The following is a 22538-nucleotide window of genomic DNA, read 5'->3' as shown; positions in this document are numbered from 1 at the left end:
CAAAACGGTGCCCGTTACCCCTTCCCCAATATTTTCAACAGTGTTTGCAAATCAGCCAAGTAAAAAAAGAAAAGCTATTTTGTCACTAAAGCATTTCCCATTTTACAATATTGAAAGATTTTAATAAGAAGGCTGGAAGGCAGAATCTTTTTTGGGTGGTTTGTCAACACTTGGTGGTTTGTCAACACTTCATACATATTAAGAATAGGAGGAGGGATAAAGGCAAAAGGGCAGGGGTAATTTGCTTTTTTTGTAATAAAAAATGCCTTACAGTTGAAATCAAAATGCAAATAGTTTAATTCCCACCCCCCACCCTCAACGAAACAGTGCAAATGTAACGATTTAATTAGACTAGTCATTGTATGAGTGATGGGTGTGAAAACTAAATTTCAACTAATTTTTTCCATCTCTGTTTCTCGTTGCAGTTGACCGATCCATTCAGGCCCATGTTGAGGGTAAGCAGGATCCTTGTTTGTTTGTTTGTTTTTGCTTCCTCATGAAAATTATTATTATTATTATTATTATTATTATTATTATTATTATTATTATTATTATTATTATTACTGTCTTGTTTAATATCACAGCTGCCAGTTCTTTATCTGGTGGTTGGCCTTTCATTACAATTTGAGCTCACTCTTCAGAGGTCGAAGGAGGTCGCAGGAGTAATTTGGCACTCCAGACTTATGGAGACAATTACTTCATCAGCCCCTGCCAGCATGGCCAATTGGCTATGCTAGCAGGGGCTGATGGGAATTGTAGTCCATAACATCTGGAGTCCCAAAGGTTCGCCACCACTGGCCTAGGACATATAATGCATTGGTGTAGTATGTGTGCCGATCCCAGCAGGGCTGCCTTCTGAATCTGACCGATGTTGATTTTGTCAATTTGAAGATGTTTCAAGCGCCACCCTAATGTTTTCATAATGGCGCCCAGAGTGCCAGTGACCACTAGGACGACTTCAGCTGGTTTGTTCCATAGTTGCTGAATCTCGATTTTCAAATTATGGCATTTAATGACCTTCTCATGTTGTTTTTCATCGACCCTGCTGTCACCAGGTACTGCTATGTCGATGATGGTCACTTTCTTGTCCTCGATCACTGTGATGCTCGGTGTGTTATGTGCCGACAGTTTATCCGTTTGGATTCGAAATTCCCACACGATCTTGATAGGTGGGGCTGAGAGAGTTCGAAGAGCACTGTGACTAGCTCAAGGACACCTCAGGCTTCTATTGAAGGAGCGGGGAAAACAAACCCATTTCACTAGATAAAAGTTTGCTGCTCATGTGGAGAAGTGGGGAATCAAACCCAGTTCTCCAGATTAGAGTCCACTGCTCTTAACCACTACACCACGCTGGCTACCACAGGGGTTGAGTCTCTAGGAGCAGTGTTACCTTTGCAGTGAGATGCATTGGCCCACTGTGGAGGATGCGGATCAGACATGAGTGCACTGACTCCCAACCCTGTGCAATCACAGTCCTCTGCATGGTGGGAAGTGCCGGACATATGCCCCCTTCCCATTTTCTGTGACATGGGTTGTTGCTGGTTGTAAAAAAGGTGCATGTCCATGGGCACTATTTCCATGCAGAGGTTATGAGAGCCAGTGGGGTGTAGTGGTTAAGAGCAGGTGGATTCTAATCTGGAGAACCGGGTTTGATTCCCCACTCCTCTACCTGAGTGGCAGAGGCTTATCTGGTGAACCAGATGGGTTTCCGCACTCCTGCTGGGTGGCCTTGGGCTAGTCACAGTTCCCTCGGAACTCTCTCAGCCCCACCTACCACACAAGGTGTCTGTTGTGGGGAGAGGAGGAGAAGAAGAAGAAGAGTTGGATTTATATCCCCCCTTTCTCTCCTATAGGAGACTCAAAGGGGCTTATAATCTCCTTGCCTCTTCCCCCCTCACAACAAACACCCTGTGAAGTAGGTGGAACTGAGAGAGCTCAGAAGAACTGTGACTAGCCCAAGATCACCCAGCTGGCATGTGTTGGAGTGCACAAGCTAATCTGAATTCCCCAGATAAGCCTCCATAGCTCAGGCAGCAGAATCAAACCCGGTTCCTCCACAGCTCAGGCAGCAGAATCAAACCCGGTTAAGAGCATGCCCACCTGCTCTTAACCACTACGCCGCTAAGCCACCTTGAATCTTCTTATAGGAGAAAAAGGTGGGGTATAAATCCAAACTTCTTCTTCTCTTGTGGGGTGGGGGAGAGCAAGGCAGAACACTTATGCCTGCTCTCCCTCCCTGCGTAATGAGTCAATGCACAGATGAATTTTCTTCATAGGGCTTCACACTCTGGGCACTGTAGGCTTCACCATCCTTGTGGGTTTCCTTCCTTTGCAGAAACCAGGAAAGTGGTGTGCGATGCATGTTCATATTGCTTGGCAAATCTATCACCATCAACAGAAAGTGAAGGTGAGTCTCCTTGCACAGACCTAAGAGTGAATGCTGATGACAAACCATCACAGGTGACTGTGGTTCTTGTTACCCAGTCTCCCAAGGGGCCACAGGTTTGTTATCAGAACCAGGGATCTCGTGAGGTTCTTGGGGAACAGGTTGGAAAGTCAAACTTATCGTATTTGACGGCGTCAACCAGATGCGAGCTGATCACCAGGCGCGTTCAGCCTGGCAGCTCGGATTTAACTCGGATGCCTGCAGAACAGGTCTGCGTTGGGTTTTTGCAGAAGTGCATGCATGCAAATAAAAAAAAATGAATCCAGCTGATTGTGTTGACCCAAAGCACCCAATTGTTATTTAACCAGTCCATTAACCATATATATTTTTGACCAATCAAGAACCTAACCCTTGATTCAGGAATATCTAGGGTTATCTACAGGCATATCTAGGAAAAAATGTAGCCTGGTGCAAAATCTGAGTTTTCCGCCCCCCGTATGGGCGGCCGCCCTCCCCCACCATGCCCAAACAACTTGTTTTGTTCCAGGTCTTGAAGTCAGTGTATGGACTCAAGGGGAAGGAGGAGGGGTGTGCGCCCCCCCATGTAACTAAATGGCCGCAGCCCAGGGTCATTTGACCCTATATGTCCCCCTGGGCAGTACGTCCCTGCCTAGATTCCAATGGGAGGTAGATCTGCCTGAGGCCACATTCAGAAGCCCCAAAGGTGCATATGCATGGGCCCTTTTTCATCTCTAGTTAAAGAATTTCAGGCACAAAGTGCTTGAAGTGACCTTTCTTTGCCCAAGACTTTGGAGAGTTGCTGCCAGTCAGAGCAGACAGTATTGAGCCAGTTGGATCAAAGTTTGGAGCATAACAACAAAAGCTGCTAATGTATGTCAACGTGTTATTTCTCATCGTCTCCTCTTCGCTTCTTTCGTAGGCCTCCGAAGAAACCTCCTTAAAATGCCCCTCTTTTTCTCTCTTTCAGAAACAGATGCAATCGGATCCCCATAAACTGGACTTTGGCTTGAAACCTGAATTTCTAAGCAGGCCACCAGGTCCCAGTCTCTTTGGGGCCATCCATCATCCTCACGACCTTGCACGACCATCAACCCTCTTCTCTGCAGCCAGTGAGTGTTTGGAAATGGCGCAAGTAGGGGAAGAGAGGGTGGGGACAAGTCTTAATATGGCCACGGAGACATAAGAGAGTGAGAGAGTAGATTTGCGTGCAGCGAAAGTCACCTCAGCCAGACGTTATTGCCTCAAATTGTTTTAATCATTGTAGAGATCAATTGCTTGTAACCATTAAGCTAAAGAAAATACATAAATAGAAACTCAATTTATTGTCGAAGGCTTTCACGGCCGGATTCAACTGGTTGTTGTGGGTTTTCCGGGCTGTGCAGCTGTGGTCTGGTAGATCTTGTTCCTAACGTTTCGCCTGGCATCTTCAGAGGTGTATCACAGAGAGAAGTCTGTTATACACTGTGACCCCATATGTCCCTCTGGGCGGTACACCCCTGCCTAGATTCCAGTGGGAGGTAGATCTGGCTGAGGCCACATTCAGAAGGCCCCAAGTTCAGCCCTTTTCATCTCTAGTTAAAGTATCTCTGGGCACAGTGTATAACAGACTTCTCTCTGTGATACACCTCTGAAGATGCCAGCCACAGATGCAGGCGAAACGTTAGGAACAAGATCTACCAGACCACGGCCACACAGCCCAGAAAACTCACAACAACCAGAAACTCAATTTGTTCAAACCAACCTGGAATCCTACACTGGTAACTTACAAGGGTTTCTTTCTCAGGACCGCATAGACCTTTGAAACCACTTTAGTGCTCAGACATAATATTTTAGGAGAAATGTTAAAAGGGGGGTGGAATTAAATTCCTGGTGGCAGCAATATATACCTTGGAAAGAAAAAAAGGAATACACAGTATTTTGCACATACCTTATTTATTCTCAAAGGAAAAAGAGAGTGGTCATCACAAGCGGTCTCTCTGCAGTGCGCTGAGCTTTTTTGAATTGGCATCATGCAACAATGAATGTTCTGCCTATAGTCTTTTGATTAATGATGCATTGCCACTTGATACTGCAAATATGCATAAATTTTTGCTATGTAACACTTCCTCTGCCTTATCCTTCTAGAAGTGTCCTCCGGGGCAATCCCAAACAGAGTTAAATCCTTCTAAGCCCACTGAAATTAGTCAAGCTAGAAGAGTGTCGCTCTGTTTAAGATTACACTGCTAAGAATGGTATTGGCACAGGAATGAAAAGGGATCTGGATAGTGGATTTAAAACATTTGTATGCACGTAAAGCCTATTTTGTGAAGGGCTTTATTTGTACTACCAATGCATTCGAAACAGCCGAATCTGTAGCCTTCATGTTGAATAGAAGGGATCTGGGTTTGTTGATCCCTTTTTTTCTTGGGGTCAAAACTGACAAGACCCTGGTGTCATCTATGATCAGATCTCCACAGCATCTTTTCTAAGGTCAGTGTCGCCCTCATGTGACTCCTTGTGTGGATTGGGGCCACCTCAGTACATTATGGTACTGTTTCACAAATCCAGATAAGGCTTCTAATTTTGATGTTGCCTTTTAAAGAAATAAAGAAATACCGTATATACTCGCGTATAAGTCGAGGGGGACCTTTTTCAGCACAAAAAATGTGCTGAAAAAGTCGTATGCGAGTATATAAGGTACCCATCTATTTTGTCCTCTTTAAATCACTCGCAACACTGAAGGGGATGGTTTCACTTAGTTTAGCCAATCAGGGGTGGAAGGGTTATATCCCGATATGGATCATAACCATGCATGGTTGAAATTTGCATTTACAAGACAGACAGTTATCTTTGATTTACATCAGTTATACTCCAGTAAACTGACATCTTAATTCTAATTTTATTAGACCTAAAAGGCCACCCCTCCCTTTCACGAAAATTAAACTTTTCTTCTTGGTGGCTTCACCTTACATTTTGAGACCCACTATTATTATTTTTTTAATTATAATTTTATTGAGTTTTGTATGTCGTGATACCATATTACAGACATACCAAGACTTTCATATAATATCGTAGTTTCACCACCAAATTTGCTTATTTCTAGTTAACTGACTTCTGAATGTACGTACTAAGTATCTTCTTGTATACTTTATATAACAAAGAAAGTACAAATATATTTAAAAAACCAATAAAACAGTTTTTAAACAAATTATGAAAATGACTCAATGGAGACCCAGTATCATGAGACTGTGGGGAGGGGGGGGGGCTTGTTAATACATAACCAACTGGTCGGTCAGCTTTTAATAAAGGTAATAACAAATCTTTATGCCTCAAGATTGTCTATCAAGACTAAAAACATCAGGAAGGGGGCATTTTTGAGCAGGAAAAGGGATTATTAAAAAAAATCTTTCCCTCATCCCTTGACCATGATGCATTGTGAGCCTCTTATGGCTCCCTTTTAGAGCCGGGAAAAAAACCACCTTTGGTATTTTCAGTCACAGAACTCCATTGTTACATATGGTTGGACCCCCCAAAACAAAGAAGAGCACAGTCAATGGTTTCTAATCCCCTACTCAGGTGGTGCTTGCTTTGAATTTGTTTCGGTAGGTGCTGCCCATCCCACCGGACCCCCGTTCGGCCCTCCGCCTCATCACAGCAACTTCCTCAATCCAGCTGCACACTTAGGTAAGTAGAAACCACCAAGTTGGTCTAACGGCGAGACTGTTGTGCTTGAGAGAATTTCACGTTACTTGTTGCATTGGTGGGGCATTGAGGGGGTAGATATTCTTTCTAATTTCCACAACTCCTTGTGGACCGGAACCTGTGATTCTATAATACACCACTTCCCATTTCTCATGACATGATTCTATCATCCCTGATCTCAAATATAGCTGGGGGCATTCTGTTGTCTCAGAGTTCATAAAGAGTTTTGATATCTTGAAAGAAATGTGAACAAGAATTTAGCAACTCCTGTTTTAATATCCACGTAAAGGATATTAGCTGCAGGCTAATTCTACATGGAAAGGAACCCAGAAGCCTTCAGCCTCAGTTTCCCATACAGACATTCTTATTACGGTTCAGCGCACCACTACCTCTGTCTTTTAATGATTTCCCCATAGGGGGTTATGCATGATGAAGTGGGCAGATAAATTTGCCCCCTCCCACTAATAAGATCCAGCAAGTGCTAGCCATTCCAGATCAGAACCAAAGGTCTGCTGAGGCCAGAATCATATTTCTCACACATGCCCTTGAAAGGGCAGGGCACAGAAGCCAAAACCTCTCCCTATGCCAGTGGTGGCGAACCTATGGCATGGGTGCCAGAGGTGGCACTCAGAGCCCTCTCTGTGGGTGCGCGCACACAGAGTTCATCATGTGGGGGAGGAATCGCCCTCCCCACACATCTAGGCTGGCCTGGGCCTCTGGGCTTGATTATTAGAATTAAACCTAAGACCTAGTTTTGGGGACGCAGTGTAGGTAACCCTGTTAAGCACTGTTAAACCCCACTGATTTTCATGCGAAGAACTAAAGCGCGATCCTTTACCTGGGAGTAAGCTCGGTTGCTGGCAACGGGGCTTGCTTCTAAGTAAACCCTCCTAAGGTTGCGATTCACCCGTTCGAAGAGTTGCACAGTTGCTTCAAAGCAAAGCCACCAACTTCCACCGAGCTTACTCCCGAGTAACGCCACCAGAGCCAACCGCTTAGTCCAGAATCCTGCGTTTTTCAGGCGTTCAGGAACTACAATTCCCATCAGCCCCTGCCAGCATGGCCAATTGGCCATGCTGACTCGGGCTGATGGGAATTGTAGTTCCTGAACATCTGGAGAGCCGCAGGTTCCCTACCCCTGTTCTAAACTAAAACCTCAGTATTCAGGTTAAATTGCCATGTTAACACTTTGCGATAAATAAGTGGGTTTTGGGTTGCCATTTGGGCACTCGGTCTCGAAAAGGTTCGCCATCACTGCCCTATGATGTTCCCTAAAAACCGCCTATCAAAGATAGACTGCTTCTAAACATGGAGGTTTTGTCATGGCTCAGAATCACCCTGGGATCTTTCTTCCATGACTTCACCGGGTCCTTTTTAAAAACAGCCTTTGCCATTGTTAAGAACCGCAGTCCTGTAAAACAGTTAAAAAAACAATTGCAAGAAGACCATTTCTTTATGCTTAAACGGCATCGAATAATTTGTCTCCTGCCATCTTCTCCACATCAAAAAATAGTAGGGTGAACTGCAGACTGGGGTCTGGCTCAATTCAGAGGGTCAACACGATGCCTCACAGGAGTTGTTGAGCGCTGTGAGGTTTAATGCAGCTCGGCCAAGGGTCCGCTAATCTGGAGTGCTTTGTCCAGGGGGGAATGGAGATCATCAGGAAAGCACCTGAGAGCCAGCTTTGTCTGAATGTTTAGCATATATCCCCTGATAAGAATAGGATTTCCAGCTTCCAGGTGGAGCTCAGAGTTCTTCTGGAATTACAGCTGATCTCGAGACTACAGAGAGAGTTCCCCAGGGGCGAATCTAGGCAAACTGCAGCCCGGGGACAAAATCTGAGTTTGGTGCCCCCCCACCCCAGGTATGGACGACCACCCTCCCCCACAATGACCAAACAATGATTTTTGCACCAGCTCACAAAACACCTCCCACCACCAGCAAAACATACATGGCTTTCTCCCCACCAACTCTTTCCTAATTGTGTCCTCACACCAACCCTGTGAGGTAGGCTGCTAGCCTGAGAAACAGCTCCAAGCCAGTGCAAGTGGGAATTAACTTTTAAGCATGTAAATCTCTCACAAGTCACCCCCCATCTGAAGGTTTACCAAGCAAACGTCAGCATCATCTTCAGTTCTGCTGCTTCTGGGCTCCTTGCTCAACTTGCCTTTTCCTGTGCCTGCTGCCGGGAGAAGGCTTCTGAGTCATGCCACATTTACTTTAACGTGAATAAGGCACGCTCGGTCAGAGTTAGGTGAGGCGGAGCCCTCTAGTCCTGCTCCTGGGAGCCCAGTGGGACTTCTCCCCGCCCCTGGACACTCCAGGCCACCGTGCAGAGTGGGCGGGGCTACGACAGGCACTGGGAGCAGTCGGCTGCTTCAGTGCCTGCTTTCTAGGGCTTGCTCAATCCCTCGCTGTGTAGGAGGATGTTTTGGCCCTCCCATCGCGGACCTCAATCGATAGCTCGGGACAAGGGGTACCCCATGTCCCTAGGCAGGAACGCCAGTGGAGTTCCCCAGGAGGAAATGGCCGCTTCAGAGGGCAGAATCGAGAGCATCGTGTCCCCATGGAGCCCATTCCCCTCCCCAAATTCTGCCCCCAGACTTCCAGCATTAGCCACCCTACCAGAGAGAGAAAATTTACCCAAATGCCTGTGGAGCCCTTTCTTGGCCCCTAAGAAGGAAGGAACCAGCCAAGCACGGGAGGGCTGTCCCAGCCATACTACGACATTCACCACAGCAAGAGGGATCTTGGGCCACCTGGGTGGTGGCTGTCCAATCAAGGCAGAACTTGGCTAGCATCTCCTCAAGGCACTGCTGTGCCTCGAGATGGGGAATGCTGACGTTCCACGTTTTTCACAGGACCTGGAGGATGCAGTAACTACGGAGACCTATTGTGTGTGGGGGAGGGAGGGAGGGAGTTAGCCACCCAGGGTCTTCTCCTTGCTTCAGCTCGGAAACAAAACGTTGGTGCTTCTTCAGCGACCAGCTCCCAGCCTCTTATGAAGGTGGCTCTTCAAGCCACACATGTCCTGTTCAGACTTCCATCCTTTCAGACAGGAGATCTCTCCTCCGGGTATACAGCTGGTTCACTTGGCAGCTGGAGCTGCTTCCCAGGTGGCTAGTTCCTCCCCTGCCTTCAAGACCCAGGGTGGTGTAGTGGTTATGAGCAGGTGCACTCTAATCTGGGGGACCGGGTTTGATTTCCCCGCTCTGCTACTTGAGCTGCGGAGGCTTATCAGGGGAACCAGATTAGCTTGTGCACTCTCAGCCCATGCCAGCTGGGTGACCTTGGGCTAGTCACGGTTCTTCAGAACTCTCTCAGCCCCACCCACCTCACAGGGTGTTTGTTGTGAGGGGGGGGAAGGGAAAGGAGCTTGTCAGCCCCTTTGAGTCTCCTTACAGGAGAGAAATGGGGGGTATAAATCCAAACTCTTCTCTCTTCTTCTTCTCACTGCAAGCCCTTCAAGGGCCAGGCCCGTCACTGCGTCTTTCTGAGAAGGCAGCTATCTTTTCCCTCCACACCACTGTTGCAATTATGGGACTTTCCTGTCCCCCATCACCTTTTTAAAAGGAAAAAGAGCCCAGATAGTATGAAAGTGAATTTGGAAAAAGGAGGCAGGGTACACCTTTAAAACAAAACTCCTTCCTAAAAATGAGGCTGATATAGGAATAGGTTTTCAGCAAGCCAAGGAAGGCCTGAATCCATGGGAAGCCAGGTAGACCCTAATTGTCTCCCATGCCCATCCTGCTAAGGCCGAGAAGACTGTGAGGGCAGGTAGACCCAAATGCCTCTACAAGAACACTGATGCTGTTGATCCAGCCTCCGCGTGTCTCTTGTAATTGAATTACGCTTCGGCATAGATAACTCCCTTCCCATTAGAATCTTTGCATTTGGTTTCAGACACTTTTAATCGGCCCACGACGTTCACCAGTCTCGCAGCTGTGAGCAGCAATGCCTTCGGGGGACTCGGGAACCCTGCAGTTAGTGAGTAATTGCTCCTCTAGTTCTGCCTGCCACAAGGTGGGGTGGGGTTGATTGTCAAGCGTGCAAACCTGGGGCTAAATTCTGACATGCAACAAGACATTGAGACGAGCTCTGACCTCTCCGAGCACTCTCCTAAGGCCCAATTCACACCAAGGTGGTCGAACTGCCCTATATCAGACTACAGGTTGGAATGGTCCTGAATGCAGTTTTTTTGCACAAAGAAAGCTAGCATGCCAAGGAGAGGAATGCGTTGAAACTTTCTTGCCTGATGTGCTAGTTTTTTCATACATGGAATTTTTATCATATGTTTGGCCATGCGAGACTTCCACCTTTGGCCTGAATTGAAACAGCTCATGTGCTAGCTGGCTTCCTTGGTGTGAATTAGATCTGACTCTGTAACTTTCCTGTGGGCCACATATTTGGGGTGGGGAAATAGTTCCAGTGGATTCTCCAGTCACCCAGATCTATTTATCTAACTCATTTGTATCCCACCCTTCCTTCAAGAAGCTCAGGATAGCCTACATAGTTTGCCTTTTCCCATTTTATCTTATTAACATCTGTGATGTAAACTAGGCTGAGAAAGTGAATGAGAGGCTAGCTCAACGTCACTCAGGCCTTTTCCGCACCTGCAGAATAATGCACTTTCAATCCACTTTCGCAATTGTTCGCAAGTGGGTTTTGCTATTCCGCACCATAAGATCCAGCCGCAAAGTGCATTGAAAGTGGATTGAAAGTGCCTTATTCTGCAGGTGCAGAAGGGGCCACAGTGAGGCTGATGACAAACAGGAGATCTGAGCCCAGATCTTCACAATTCTGGTTTAATAATCTAACCATCTCACCACCTCTTAAATATCTTCTTGTTTACAAAGTTAGCTCCCCCCCGGCCCCCCGGCCCCGCTGCCAACTGGAAAGACGAAATTGTAGATAGGGATATAAATGCATGCCTCTCCTCCTCCCAAAATGTCAGTTGTTAAAAAGAATACATGGTATCTTAATAAGGCCTGAGAGACATTTTAAAACTGAATAAATTAAGCCTTGCCGTTTTTCTTAAAAAGACCACAAAGCCAGTTTTATAGCTGATGACAAAGCCGCGGGGAAACCCCACCAAAGGGCAAACTTTTCCTCCTCAGAATGTAACTGGATAAGTAGGAAAAAACAACAACCCCGTGACTCAGGACCATCTAATCCAGGGGTGTCAAACTCATGGCCCTCCAGATGTTCATGGACTACAATTCCCATCAGTCCTTCCCAACATGAGCATTGGCTATACTGGCAAGGGCTGATGGGAATTGTAGCTCATTAACATCTGGAAGGCCGCGAGTTTGACCCCTGTGATCTAATCCATTCATTTTTTTCCCCATCCGTGGCCTGGTAGATGGTCCTTGGAACCCCAGAAGGGGGTCATGAAGGCAACAGCTCTCCTGTGTAGTTTTGTCTTCCAATCTGCTTCCCCAGGTTCCATCCTCCTCCTTCCCTGTGTTATCGCAGTGGGAAAGAGAAGCACACACAGGCTTGGCGGCAATCCCAAATTCTTATCCAGGTGGATTTGAGGGACTGAGTCCTCATTCCCACCTTGCTGTTTGGAGCAGCACTCAGTCTCATGAACAGTGCAAGTTGCCTTGGCATTTTGGCCGTTTTTTGCATGCACGATTTACCCCACACAGTTTGCTTCGCAGTGGGGTTTTCCCACTGTTTTTGCTTGCACAGGGATTCTCCCCCTACAAAATGTTTTGAACTGAGCCGCTATTTTGCCTGCTTCTACTTCCTTGTTGTTTCAGTGCAACCTCCAATTAGGTTGCCCGCTGCCTTTTTCTCCCCGCCATCTTTGATCTAATGTTGCTTCACTAGACCATGTCAATTTCGTCAGTTTCACCAGGTCTGACACTCCAGCAGTAGACCATCAGCATTAAACTAAAAAAGAAGAAAGCTATTCTGATCGTTCTGGAATGGTGACCTCAAGAAAATGCTGTTGTGTGGGTAGGGGAAGGCATGGAGGAGTGAGAAAACCCAAATAAAACTTAACGCACAGTGACCTCCTTTGCTTCCCCTGCAAAGGGAGAGAAAAAGTCATACTTTTTTCAGAAACCATGCGGATTCTCTGATCTGGGAGTATAGTGAGTTCCAAAGAGGGGGAAATGTGTGTGTAAGTGAGAATGAAACTCAAATGAAATGTAGCATAGCAGGGTGAAGGAGACCACAAGTGTGTAAATGTCCTTTGAGATTTTGTGAAATACAGCCCCCCACCCCACCCCCGTGTTCACTTTTCCTGGGATGTCCAGTTCTTGGAGTCCTGGGAAATCTATACCCATGGAACGATCTCTTGAGAAATGGGGAGTAGTGTTGATATTTGCTCCTTGGGTTCAGCTCCTCAAAGTTCTGTGAAACTTAAAATAATATGGAAACACTGAAATCACAAGAGTAAAGAGAAACAATATGTTCTATTTGGATGGACCTGGAAGAAACTGCTCACCCCTAAATGAATCCTGCAGACCACTGGCACCCTGTATTCATTGAAGGCCTTACATATAACACCAAACCATAATTTGCATGAGATTTAAGAGTTTGGATTTATACCCCACCTCTCTGTCCTGTAAGGAGACTCAAGGTGGCTTACAAACACCTTTCCCTTCCTCTCCCGACTACAGGCACCTTGTGAGGTAGGTGGGGCTGAAAGAGTTCTGAAGAACCGTGACTAGCCCAAGGTTACCCAACAGGCATGTGTTGGAGTGCACAAGCTAATCTGGTAGGAGTGTAGAAACAAATCCGGTTCACCAGATAAGAGTCCGCCGCTCATGTAGAGGAGTGGGGAATCAAGCCTGGTTCTCCAGATTAGAGTCCACTGCTCTTAACTACGGCACCATGCTGCCTGTAGCTTCAAGCTCACTCAGGCAATCTCTTCTCCTTTCCTGTTTCCTCCCATTCCCCAGGCAACAGTTCATTTAGTTCTACTTCCTTAGCAAACCACTGTTCATCATTATACCCCAGCCGGTGAACATTGGTTTGAACTTTCCCTGAAAACCAGGGTTTTTAATCTATAATTTAGGAACACACAAACTCTTCACTTGCTGGCTCAGTTGCAGTGGGACTGCCTGGCTTATCTGAGCCAAAAAATAGGTTGTTTTATTGTCCTGTGGGTATGGAGAGGTGGAAAGGAAAGAATCTCCAAGCCTCTTTTATGAGCAACCACCCATGATTAGCCACAACATTTCTTTTTTTCCTCTTTTTTTACTTCATCTATCATCTGCCATTTTTTGTGGAGACTCGAGGTGAATTACAGAACTTTTTTTTAAAAAAAACCTATGTAATAATGACTATTATAAGGTATGCAAATAAACGTGGCAGTGGACTGAATTATACGATAAAGCAAATGAGCAAAGCAATCAAATTAGTTTATATTGTTAAAGGAGAATGAAATAAAGACTGTGTAATGTGCTTCGAGTAGGGGGTGGGGGGAGAAAAGGAAAACTTTTGAAATTTAGCCAATTAATAACTGCAACTCCCTTCCCAGTGGGTTGTATGCAGCCAGCTCTTTTGCCAAATTTTGCCCAAATCCTTCTATATTACAACAGACGTGTATCTAGGAAAAATGCAGCCCAGTGTAAAATCTGAGTTTACCACCACCACCACCACCACCCCTATGGGCAGCCACCCCGATACAAAAAAAAAGTTGTTTGGTCGTGGTGACTAAATGGCCTCAGCCCAGGGATATTTGACCCCATATGTTCCCCTGGGTGGTACACCCCTGTAAGCCGCTATCACATATGGATTGTACTCCTATAATTCCAGCATAGCCTTTCTGGTGCCCTAATAGGTCTCCCTTGTTTGTTTTTTTCACTGGCAGAAAAGCTGGCTAGATCCAACTCAACATAGAAAAGACCCTCTTGCACAATTCTGAGTTGCCACATTCACAGCAGCATGGTGTCCAGGCCTCTTCTAAATTTTCATAGGCCAGACACAAGCATCCCTTTTGGCAAGGTATAGGATGCAGAAGAACTTCCTGAGAGGATCCTGTGTCAGGGGACAGGGACTGGATTGGCTTGATAGATGGGATTCCTTCTCACGTACAGCTAAGGACCAGGTCTACAATTTGTAGACCAGTTTGAGCCATTGTGGACAAGAGAAGCCACGATGGTTCAGCCTAAAAGACCAAACTGGGCCAGCGTCCTGTTTTGCACAGTAGCCAGCCAGGTGCTCCTGGATTCCTACTGGCAAAATACAAAGATCAAAGCCCTCCCTCTCCAGCGCCACTTTTGGGAAGGTTACTGCCTCCAAACATGGAGTTCCAACTTAGTCAATGTGACTAATAACTGTTCATGGATCCATCATGGATATTTCTAATGCCTTCTGAAAGCCCCCATTGCACTCCACGTCCATGAATCTCCCAAATAAAAATAGTGTTTGAGCACAACCGTTTGTGCCAGCCCCAAGCAGCCAGATCTAGTTGAATCCAATAGGGAAGGCGGATTAACCCCATTTCATGCTATATGATCTTTTCAGAAAGGGGACATAGAGTTGGGAGATACCCCAAGGGCCATCAAGTCCAACCCCCTGCCATGCAGGAACACACAATCAGAGCACTCCTGACAGACAGATGGCCATCCAGCCTCTGTTTAAAAAGCTCCAAAGAAGGAGACTCCACCACACTCCGAGGCAGTGCATTCCACTTCGAACAGCCCTGACTGCCAGGAAGATTTTCCGGGTGTTGAGGTGGAATCTCTTTTCCTTCACCTTGAACCCATTACTCCTGGTCCTAGTCTCAGAAGGAGCAGAAAACAAGCTTCTGTCAAAGAACCCAAGTAAATCTCTGGATGGGAACTCCCTTGGATAGAAGTAGTGGTGTTTACACTTGGACAGGCTGCACACAATTCCTCCACAATATCCCACTGTGGTCATCGTATCTTATATGGGGGCCCTGCAGGTGAAGTAGTCTCCCAGATCTTTTCACCTGAGAGGGGAAAAAATGAAGCTTTGGACCATCCCAAACCTGCCCTGCTCGCCCTCTTTGCTTTTTCCACCTTCCCAAGTTGCAGCCCTAGCCTTTTGAAATGCCAAGTTGTCTTGCTCACCTGTGAATCTCCTTTCCTTTTCCAGCTCCCCATAATATGTATTCATTTTAAACTCTGAGGGCTGTAAAAAGTTGGGTTTGATTGGTAAGTACCGTCAATGGGGGACCATGTGGCTTTTCTTCTGAAACCGTGTTTTTTTGTTTTGTCCTTTTGTTTCTTTTCCCACTTCGCCATTCCAGCTCCCAACTCTATGTTCGGCCACAAGGATGGCCCAAGTATGCAGAACTTTAGCAACCCTCACGAACCCTGGAACCGTCTGCACCGAACACCTCCTTCGTTCCCGACCCCTCCGCCCTGGCTGAAGCCAGGAGAGCTGGAACGCAGTTCGTCTGCTGCAGCTCATGAGAGAGATAGAGATGTAGATAAAGGAGACTCTTCTCTTAGTAAAGATGACAAAGAAAGGTACGAAAGACCACTCTGCGAGCTTGGTAGAGGGCAAGGCGGGGTGGGGAACCACGCAGCTTTCGGCCTCTTCTTAGCTTGGCGCTTGTTTGTTCAGCAGGCCTCCTGCAAAATGGGACGGGAATCTTGCCAACCTCGCTCCAAACTTTAGCAGCCCACACTTCCTCTGGTGGAAAGAGACTGTCACTGAGTTGCATGTGAAAAGTCCCAAGTCTGTCTTGGTATCTCCTGTTAAGAGGATCTTAGGTAGCCAGTGCTGGGAAAGATGCTTGCCTGAGGCACCAGGGAACTTTTGGTGGACAGAGGTGATGATATTGTACCAGCTTCACCAATAACTTGATGATATAAGGCAGCTTCATACGCCTTTGGGCTTCTGTGATCGGACCAGAAATCAAACTGCAATTTCCGAATGTATAGTTTTATAGCTGAGTTTGCTTTTTTCATTGAAGAAGGAGAACTTAGATTTATACCCCATCTTTCTCTCCTGTAAGGAGTCTCAAAGCAGCTTACATGCTCCTTTCCCTTCCTGTCCTTGCACCAGACACCTTGTGAGGTAGGTGGGGCTGAGAGAGTTCTGAGAGAACTGTGGCTAGCCCCAGGTCACCCACCAGGCTTCATGTGTAGGAGTATGAAAACACATCTGGTTAACCAGATAAGCCTCTGCAACTCATATGGAGGAATGGGGAATCAAACCCAGTTCTCCAGACTAGAGTCCGCCTGTTCTTAACCACTGCACTATGCTGGCTGTTCTTGTAGGGTAGAGTAGATTTCCCCTGATCCCCTCCATAATTTTCCTAGATATGAGATCTGTATTCACTAGAATTTCTAAAATGAATTCCAGAATTCAAAGCCAGTTTTGATTAATGGCAACTCCCACACTTTTACTCCTGTGTATGGATGCATTTTTGAAAGACAACAAAAAAGCAATTTTGACATGGATCTTATGGATGATTGCATTAAGACATTTTCTGTGCAACTTCCCCTGTTCCAAGCGCTCCCCTTGTGTGAGCCAACAAAATCCCACCCCAAAGAGAACCTTGATATATTTATATATATTTAAATATATAAATATATATATAAATATATATATAAATATATATATAAATATATATATGTGTGTGTGTGTGTGTGTACACACACACGCACACGCACACACACACACACACACACACACACACACAATTACATCCAGACTGCATTAGTGAAGTGCTGGGGCATAGTTGCTCATTTATAATGTCATGGAGATAAAAGACACAGATGAAGCAAAGCAGTTGAAAGCTGGATGTGGAATGGACACATGGATTCCAGGTGGAGAAGTTCTCAGGAGGAGAAATTTGGAAGCATGCCATCCTTTTACAGTTGGATCCATTTAGTTTGGAGGAGGGAAATGTTTCCTCCCAGTGTGCCTCAAGTATTGTCAAGTTGCAGCCAACTTACATTGACCCATAGGGGCTTCAAAGCAAGTGACTAACAGAGGTGGTTTTCCATTGCCTGCCTCTGCGTAGTGACGTCAGGTTTCCTTGGCCATCTCCTATCCAAGTTCTAACCAGGGCCAACTGTCCTTGGCTTCCAAGAACTGGCAAGATCAGGCAAGCCTGGCCCATCAGATTGTTATTCAGGAAGCATCGTTTTGCCATACAGGAAAGCAAAGAGGGTTGGGATTTTCCAGATGCTTCCAGACAGTAGGAGTGTATAGACACAAACTCCTGAACCCCAGAAAGTAATCACATGTCGTTTCAAACAGATCACCAAATCCTCCCTTCCGTTGCTCCTGAGAAAATTAAATGACAGCATTTTCATTCATTTTACGGATGCTGCTGACAGGAGTCGTGGAAGCCACCTCAGTTCCTTCTCTTCCCAGTGCTTTTGTGCATTTTCTGGTTTGGGGGGTTTGGCTGTGGTCAGGTGGTTTTAGTTCCTAACTTTCCTCCTGCTTCTGTAGCTGGCATCTTCAAAGGTCTGTCACGGAAAGATGTGTTCCCTCTGTGGCACTGTGTGGAGATGCAGGTGAAATGTTAGGAGCGAAAACCACCAGACCATAGCCAAAGAGCCTGGGAAACCCACAACAACAGGTTGATTCGGGCCATGAAAGCCTTCAACAACACTTTGTTGCTCTAGAGCAGGGGTGTCAAACTCGCGGCCCTCCAGATGTTCATGAACTACAATTCCCATCAGTCCCTCCCAATATGAGCATTGGCTATACTGGCAAGGGCTGATGGGAATTGTAGTTCATGAACATCTGGAGGACCACGAGTTTGACCTGTGCTCTAGAGAGAAGTGGTAGGACTTGGGTTCTTTTGGAAACGGCACCCTCTATCCACGAATGCTGAACCCCAGACGTGCAGGTTTGTTCATTAACCAGAGTTGAAGAGTTTTATCAGGAAAGAAGACGCCGCACTGTGCTAAAACACTCAGTGTAAGCCGAACACAACTGGGGAGACTTCCAGGTGTCTTCCTTGCTGGACAGGCACAGAATTGGGACCTCTTGGAGGGAATCTGTTGAGTCTCAGAGAAAGGTGTTGTTAAAGTGGCATTTTCACACCATTCCTGCCCCCACCAAAAAAAACCCCACAACCCACTAATGTTCTAGACAATTCTTATGTCTTCAGATTTTTTGAGACGCCCATTCAGATGTTAGGAGGACATGGCCTCAGTGCTGCCTCAATATGATGTCATTTGGGAACTCTTCATTTATTATGTTGATAACACATAAGAAGAAGAACAGTTTGGATTTATTTCCCACCTTTCTTTCCTGTAAGGAGACTCAAGGTGGCTTACAAGCTCCTTTCCCTTCCTCTCCCCACCACAGACACCTTGTGAGGTAGGTGGGGCTGAGAGAGTTCCAAAGAAGTGGGACTAGCCCAAGGTCACCCAGCAGGAATGTAGGAGTGCAGAAACACATCTGGTTCACCCAATAAGCCTCTGCCACTCAGGTGGAGGAGTGGGGGAATCAAACCCAGCTCTCCAGATTAGAATCCACCTGCTCTTAACCACTACACCACACTGGCTCCTAAGTGAAATAAGTGAAATTGTTCCTTCACATTTGAGGATCATTGCCTGAAAACACCCACTGGTGTGGACAGCTCCTCATTTTTGTACAAACTAAGGCACAGGTGTCAAACTTGCGGCCCTCCAGATGTTAATGAACTACAATTCCCATCAGCCCTTGCCAGTATAGCCAATGCTCATGTTGGGAGGGACTGATGGGAATTGTAGTTCATGAACATCTGGAGGGCCACAAGTTTGACACCCCTGGACTAAGGCATAAAACATACCCTTAGTATTGTGAAAGTACCACATTTGACTATGCGATGCTCCAAAGTTTTGGTTTGTCCAGAAGTGCAGTCACAAAGTCTGTCAGAATATGCAATGCTTTGCATTGGACCTTGCGTCACTTGAGAGGGAATGGAAGACAAATGTTCTCCTGTATCAGGAAATACTTTAAAAATCAAAATATTGTAAGAGCGACATTGAAAATATGAACACATGAAGCTGCCTTATACTGGAAACAGACTCTTGGCACATTAGCATCAGTTGGGTGGGCGGAAGTTTTTTTTTTCTTGGAAGATTAGGGTCGGAGTGAAGTTCGGGCCACAGTCAAGAGAGACGGACAGGTCCTGGTCTTTGTTGATATCAGAAGTGCTTGAACGAACTAACAACATCTATTCAATGCAAAGTCTATTCTCCACCTATCCCCGCCCCAAATTAAAGAAAACATCTGTTAAAAATATAGAAAGGCAAGAACAGCCCAGTGCCTTTTTAAATCCAGCTACCACCCTGCTCCTTCAAAAGCAAAGCCAAACAAAATTGTTTCCACTTGCTGTTTCAAAGAAGAAGAGGAGGAGTTTGGATTTATATCCCACCTTTCTCTCCTATAAAGAGACTCAATGTGGCTTACAAGCTCCTTTCCCTTCCTCTCCCCACGACAGACACCTTGTGAGGTAGGTGGGGCTGAGAGAGTAGACTAGCCCAAGGTCACCCTGCAGGAGTGCAGAAACACATCTGGTTCACCAGATAAGCCTCTTCCACTCAGGAGGGGGAGTGGGGAATTGAACCCAGTTCTCCAGATTAGAATCCACCTGCTGTTAACCACTGCACCATGCTGGCTCTCAAGAAAGGAAAGAGGAGGCTGAAGAGATGCCTGTAAGTCTGAGGCACTATTGCAGAAAAAGGCCTTGCCTTGCTACCCAAAGCAGGGCCTTCAATGGTTGTCATCTAACTGTACAGGAGGATCCTCTGTGGGAAGGGGGTCACTCAAGTATCCTAGTGCATTTGCTTGCTTTTTCATATTTTGTTAGACCATCTTTCATCATTGGAGCTCAAGGCAGCGTATGTAGGGTTCTCCGACAGTCTCCATTCCAAGTGTTGACTAGACCCAGATCTGCATAACTTCCGCAAAACAGCGGAATCGCGTGACTTCCGACTGTGCCACAAAACCTTCCCGTTCTTCCACTGGCAAATTATTTTAGATAAAATAGACATTGGTTGGAAGGAGTCTGTTTGAGGGGTGCCCCACATGTGCCCCACATGCTGTCTGCTAAAAGCTAGACGGTCTTTGTGTTCCTGGCACACGACAACAGTTGTTTTGGCCTCCTTGCTCCCGTAAGTCATTTGGACTGCCATTTGTGAATGTCACTGAAAATAATGGGGGTTGAGCAGATAGATAAGCATGGAGTTTCAAGGCTCAGTCTTTGGTCTTACTTGCAACAGCCTCCCACAAATACTAACTTCTGTGCTTTGCTGGTTTTAGGGAGAGTATTGAGAAGAGACACTCCAGTCATCCTTCGCCAGCACCTATCCATTCCACAAATACTCTTGGACATAGCCGCAGCTCAGCTGAGCCAATCAGGAGCCATCTGAACCCTGAGGCTCGGGAGAAAGAGAAACCCAAAGAAAGGGATCACTCAGAGTCTCGGAAGGACGTTAGTGCCGATGAGCACAAGGCGAAGGACAACTACGTTTCAGAGAAAGAAGGCCCGACCCATGAGAACAGAGCGTTGGAGGAGTCCAAACAGACATCTCGGGGGCCCTCGCCTTATGTCCGGCCACCAGTTGTGGAGAGTACCAGACCTAACAGCACCTCTAACCGAGAAGCTGATAAGAAGAACGAGGCAGTGTATGAGAGCTTGAAGAAGGCCAGCGAGGTCAAGGTGAAGGAGGAAAGAAAGGAAGATCATGACGTTCCGCCTGAAGCACCGCAGACGCATCGGCCATCTGAGCAAGCGCCTCCCATGCCTGCATCCAACATCCACCCAGGCCCTTTGGTATCGATGCCCATGACAGTGGGCGTAACTGGTATCCATCCCATGAACAGCATCAGTGGCCTGGACAGGACTCGCATGATGACGCCTTTCATGGGGATCAGCCCAATTCCGGGCAGCGAACGTTTCCCTTACCCTTCTTTCCACTGGGATCCCATGAGAGATCCATTGAGGGATCCCTACAGAGACTTGGACATCCATCGGAGAGACCCTCTGGGCCGAGAGTTCTTCCTGCGGAACGACCCGCTTCACCGTCTCTCTGCGCCACGGTTGTACGACGCAGAGAGGTCTTTCAGGGACAGAGAGCCACATGACTACAACCATCACCACCACCATCCACTTTCGGTCGACCCTCGTCGAGAGCACGAGAGGGGGGCCCATCTGGATGAGCGGGAGCGGTTGCACATGCTCCGAGAGGACTACGAACACGTCCGGCTGCACTCGGTCCACCAGGCCGCCTTGGACGGACACCTGCCTCACCCCAGTTTACTTACCCCCGGGCTCCCCAGCATGCACTATCCCAGAGTCAGCCCTTCCTCGGGGCTTCCAAATGGGATCCTGAACAAAACTCCTCCCACAGCAGCACTTAGCGCCCCTCCCCCTCTCATTTCCACTCTGGGACCCCGCCCAAGCTCTCCTCGAAGGACTACCCCCCTGTCAGCAGACATCCGAGACAGGCCGCCTTCCCACACGCTCAAAGACATAGAGGCACGATAAAACCGGAAGCACGAGCCAGAGAGGGAAACGCTCTAAATGGACTTCAACATATTAGATCTTCTTACTCAAAACAAAAACAAAAGACTGTAGACTTTGGGTACAACCCGACTGTACACAATGTATAGACCCCGAGTGTGCAAAGATTTCTGTTTTTTTTTCTTTTGTCAGTTTGTATATTGTACGTTGGCAAATGTTTTCAAAAGTTTTGGAAAACAGTGCGTGCCTCCCCCCCCCCCGCCCCTTTTAATTCTTTTTTTCATTGTTTGAAAAGTCCCCATAAGGACACGAAGATTTAAATCAGTATTTTGGCTACAAGCAAATGCAAGGTTATCTCTTTTTTTTTCCAGCGGGAAGTAAAAAAAAAACCTGTTGATCTTTTTCCTGTAATTTTTTTAAAAAGTTACTTGATGGGTTGTGGGTCATATATGCAAAATGGGTAAGACGAAAGCTTTACTTTGTAAATTTGTAAATAGGAAAAAAACATAAGTAACATAATACATTAATACTTCTTAAACTGTGCTGTTTGCAAACTTTAATCTTGAAGAATGCCGCCCAGAGTTGGCTGCGGTCCATATATTGTTATAAGATAGTTAAACCCCTTCAACTATGCAATTAATTTTAAGGCTTTTCCCAAAAGCCTGTTTAATTCAAAGGAGCCTTGTCAACACACACAACTACACACCTAAAAGTCATATTTTCCCTGAACCAATCTAATTCCTTGCTACCCTTTTGAGATGCACAAATAAGCCATCAAAATCGGACTTCATCTTCGGCAACGAGACCCTGTTGCTTACCATCGAGATGTGGCGCTTTTTCGTTTGCACAAAGTCATTTGTACGTTCCTGAATCACGTCTGTCATTTGAGAAGACTTGTGAATCAATCCCCTTGCCATTTTTTAAAAAAAGACCGAAGCTACATCAAAAATCCATAGTGAGGTGAGCTTAAAAACTCACCTGTCCCAGATACAGCGTGATAGCCAATGTTTTACCCTCTCTTTTCCAGAGTTCGTCTGTCAT

General features: G+C 46.4%; 1 protein-coding gene across 7 annotated transcripts in view; it reads left to right on the top strand.

Annotated features, from left to right (window-relative positions):
• AUTS2 (activator of transcription and developmental regulator AUTS2) overlaps positions 1 to 21594 on the top strand; it is an 821199-nt gene extending 799605 nt beyond the window's left edge. For 6 of the 7 annotated variants that reach the window (XM_048518997.1, XM_048518995.1, XM_048518996.1 and 3 more), the window contains 7 exons: positions 426 to 455; positions 2336 to 2407; positions 3375 to 3516; positions 5993 to 6070; positions 9992 to 10075; positions 15321 to 15543; positions 20294 to 21594. In XM_048518997.1, the coding sequence (XP_048374954.1) occupies positions 426 to 455; positions 2336 to 2407; positions 3375 to 3516; positions 5993 to 6070; positions 9992 to 10075; positions 15321 to 15543; positions 20294 to 21521 (1857 nt within the window). In that variant the 3' untranslated portion in view covers positions 21522 to 21594. The remainder of the gene's footprint in view (positions 1 to 425; positions 456 to 2335; positions 2408 to 3374; positions 3517 to 5992; positions 6071 to 9991; positions 10076 to 15320; positions 15544 to 20293) is intronic. The other variant, XM_048518999.1, reaches the window with a different exon arrangement.
• Positions 21595 to 22538: the final 944 nt, after the last annotated feature.

This window comes from Sphaerodactylus townsendi, linkage group LG16 (genome assembly GCF_021028975.2).
Source record: "Sphaerodactylus townsendi isolate TG3544 linkage group LG16, MPM_Stown_v2.3, whole genome shotgun sequence".
In the NCBI taxonomy this organism is placed as follows: Eukaryota; Metazoa; Chordata; class Lepidosauria; order Squamata; family Sphaerodactylidae; genus Sphaerodactylus; species Sphaerodactylus townsendi.
The sequence above is the reverse complement of the archived record's forward strand: the minus strand, read 5'-3'. Positions and strand labels throughout refer to the sequence as shown.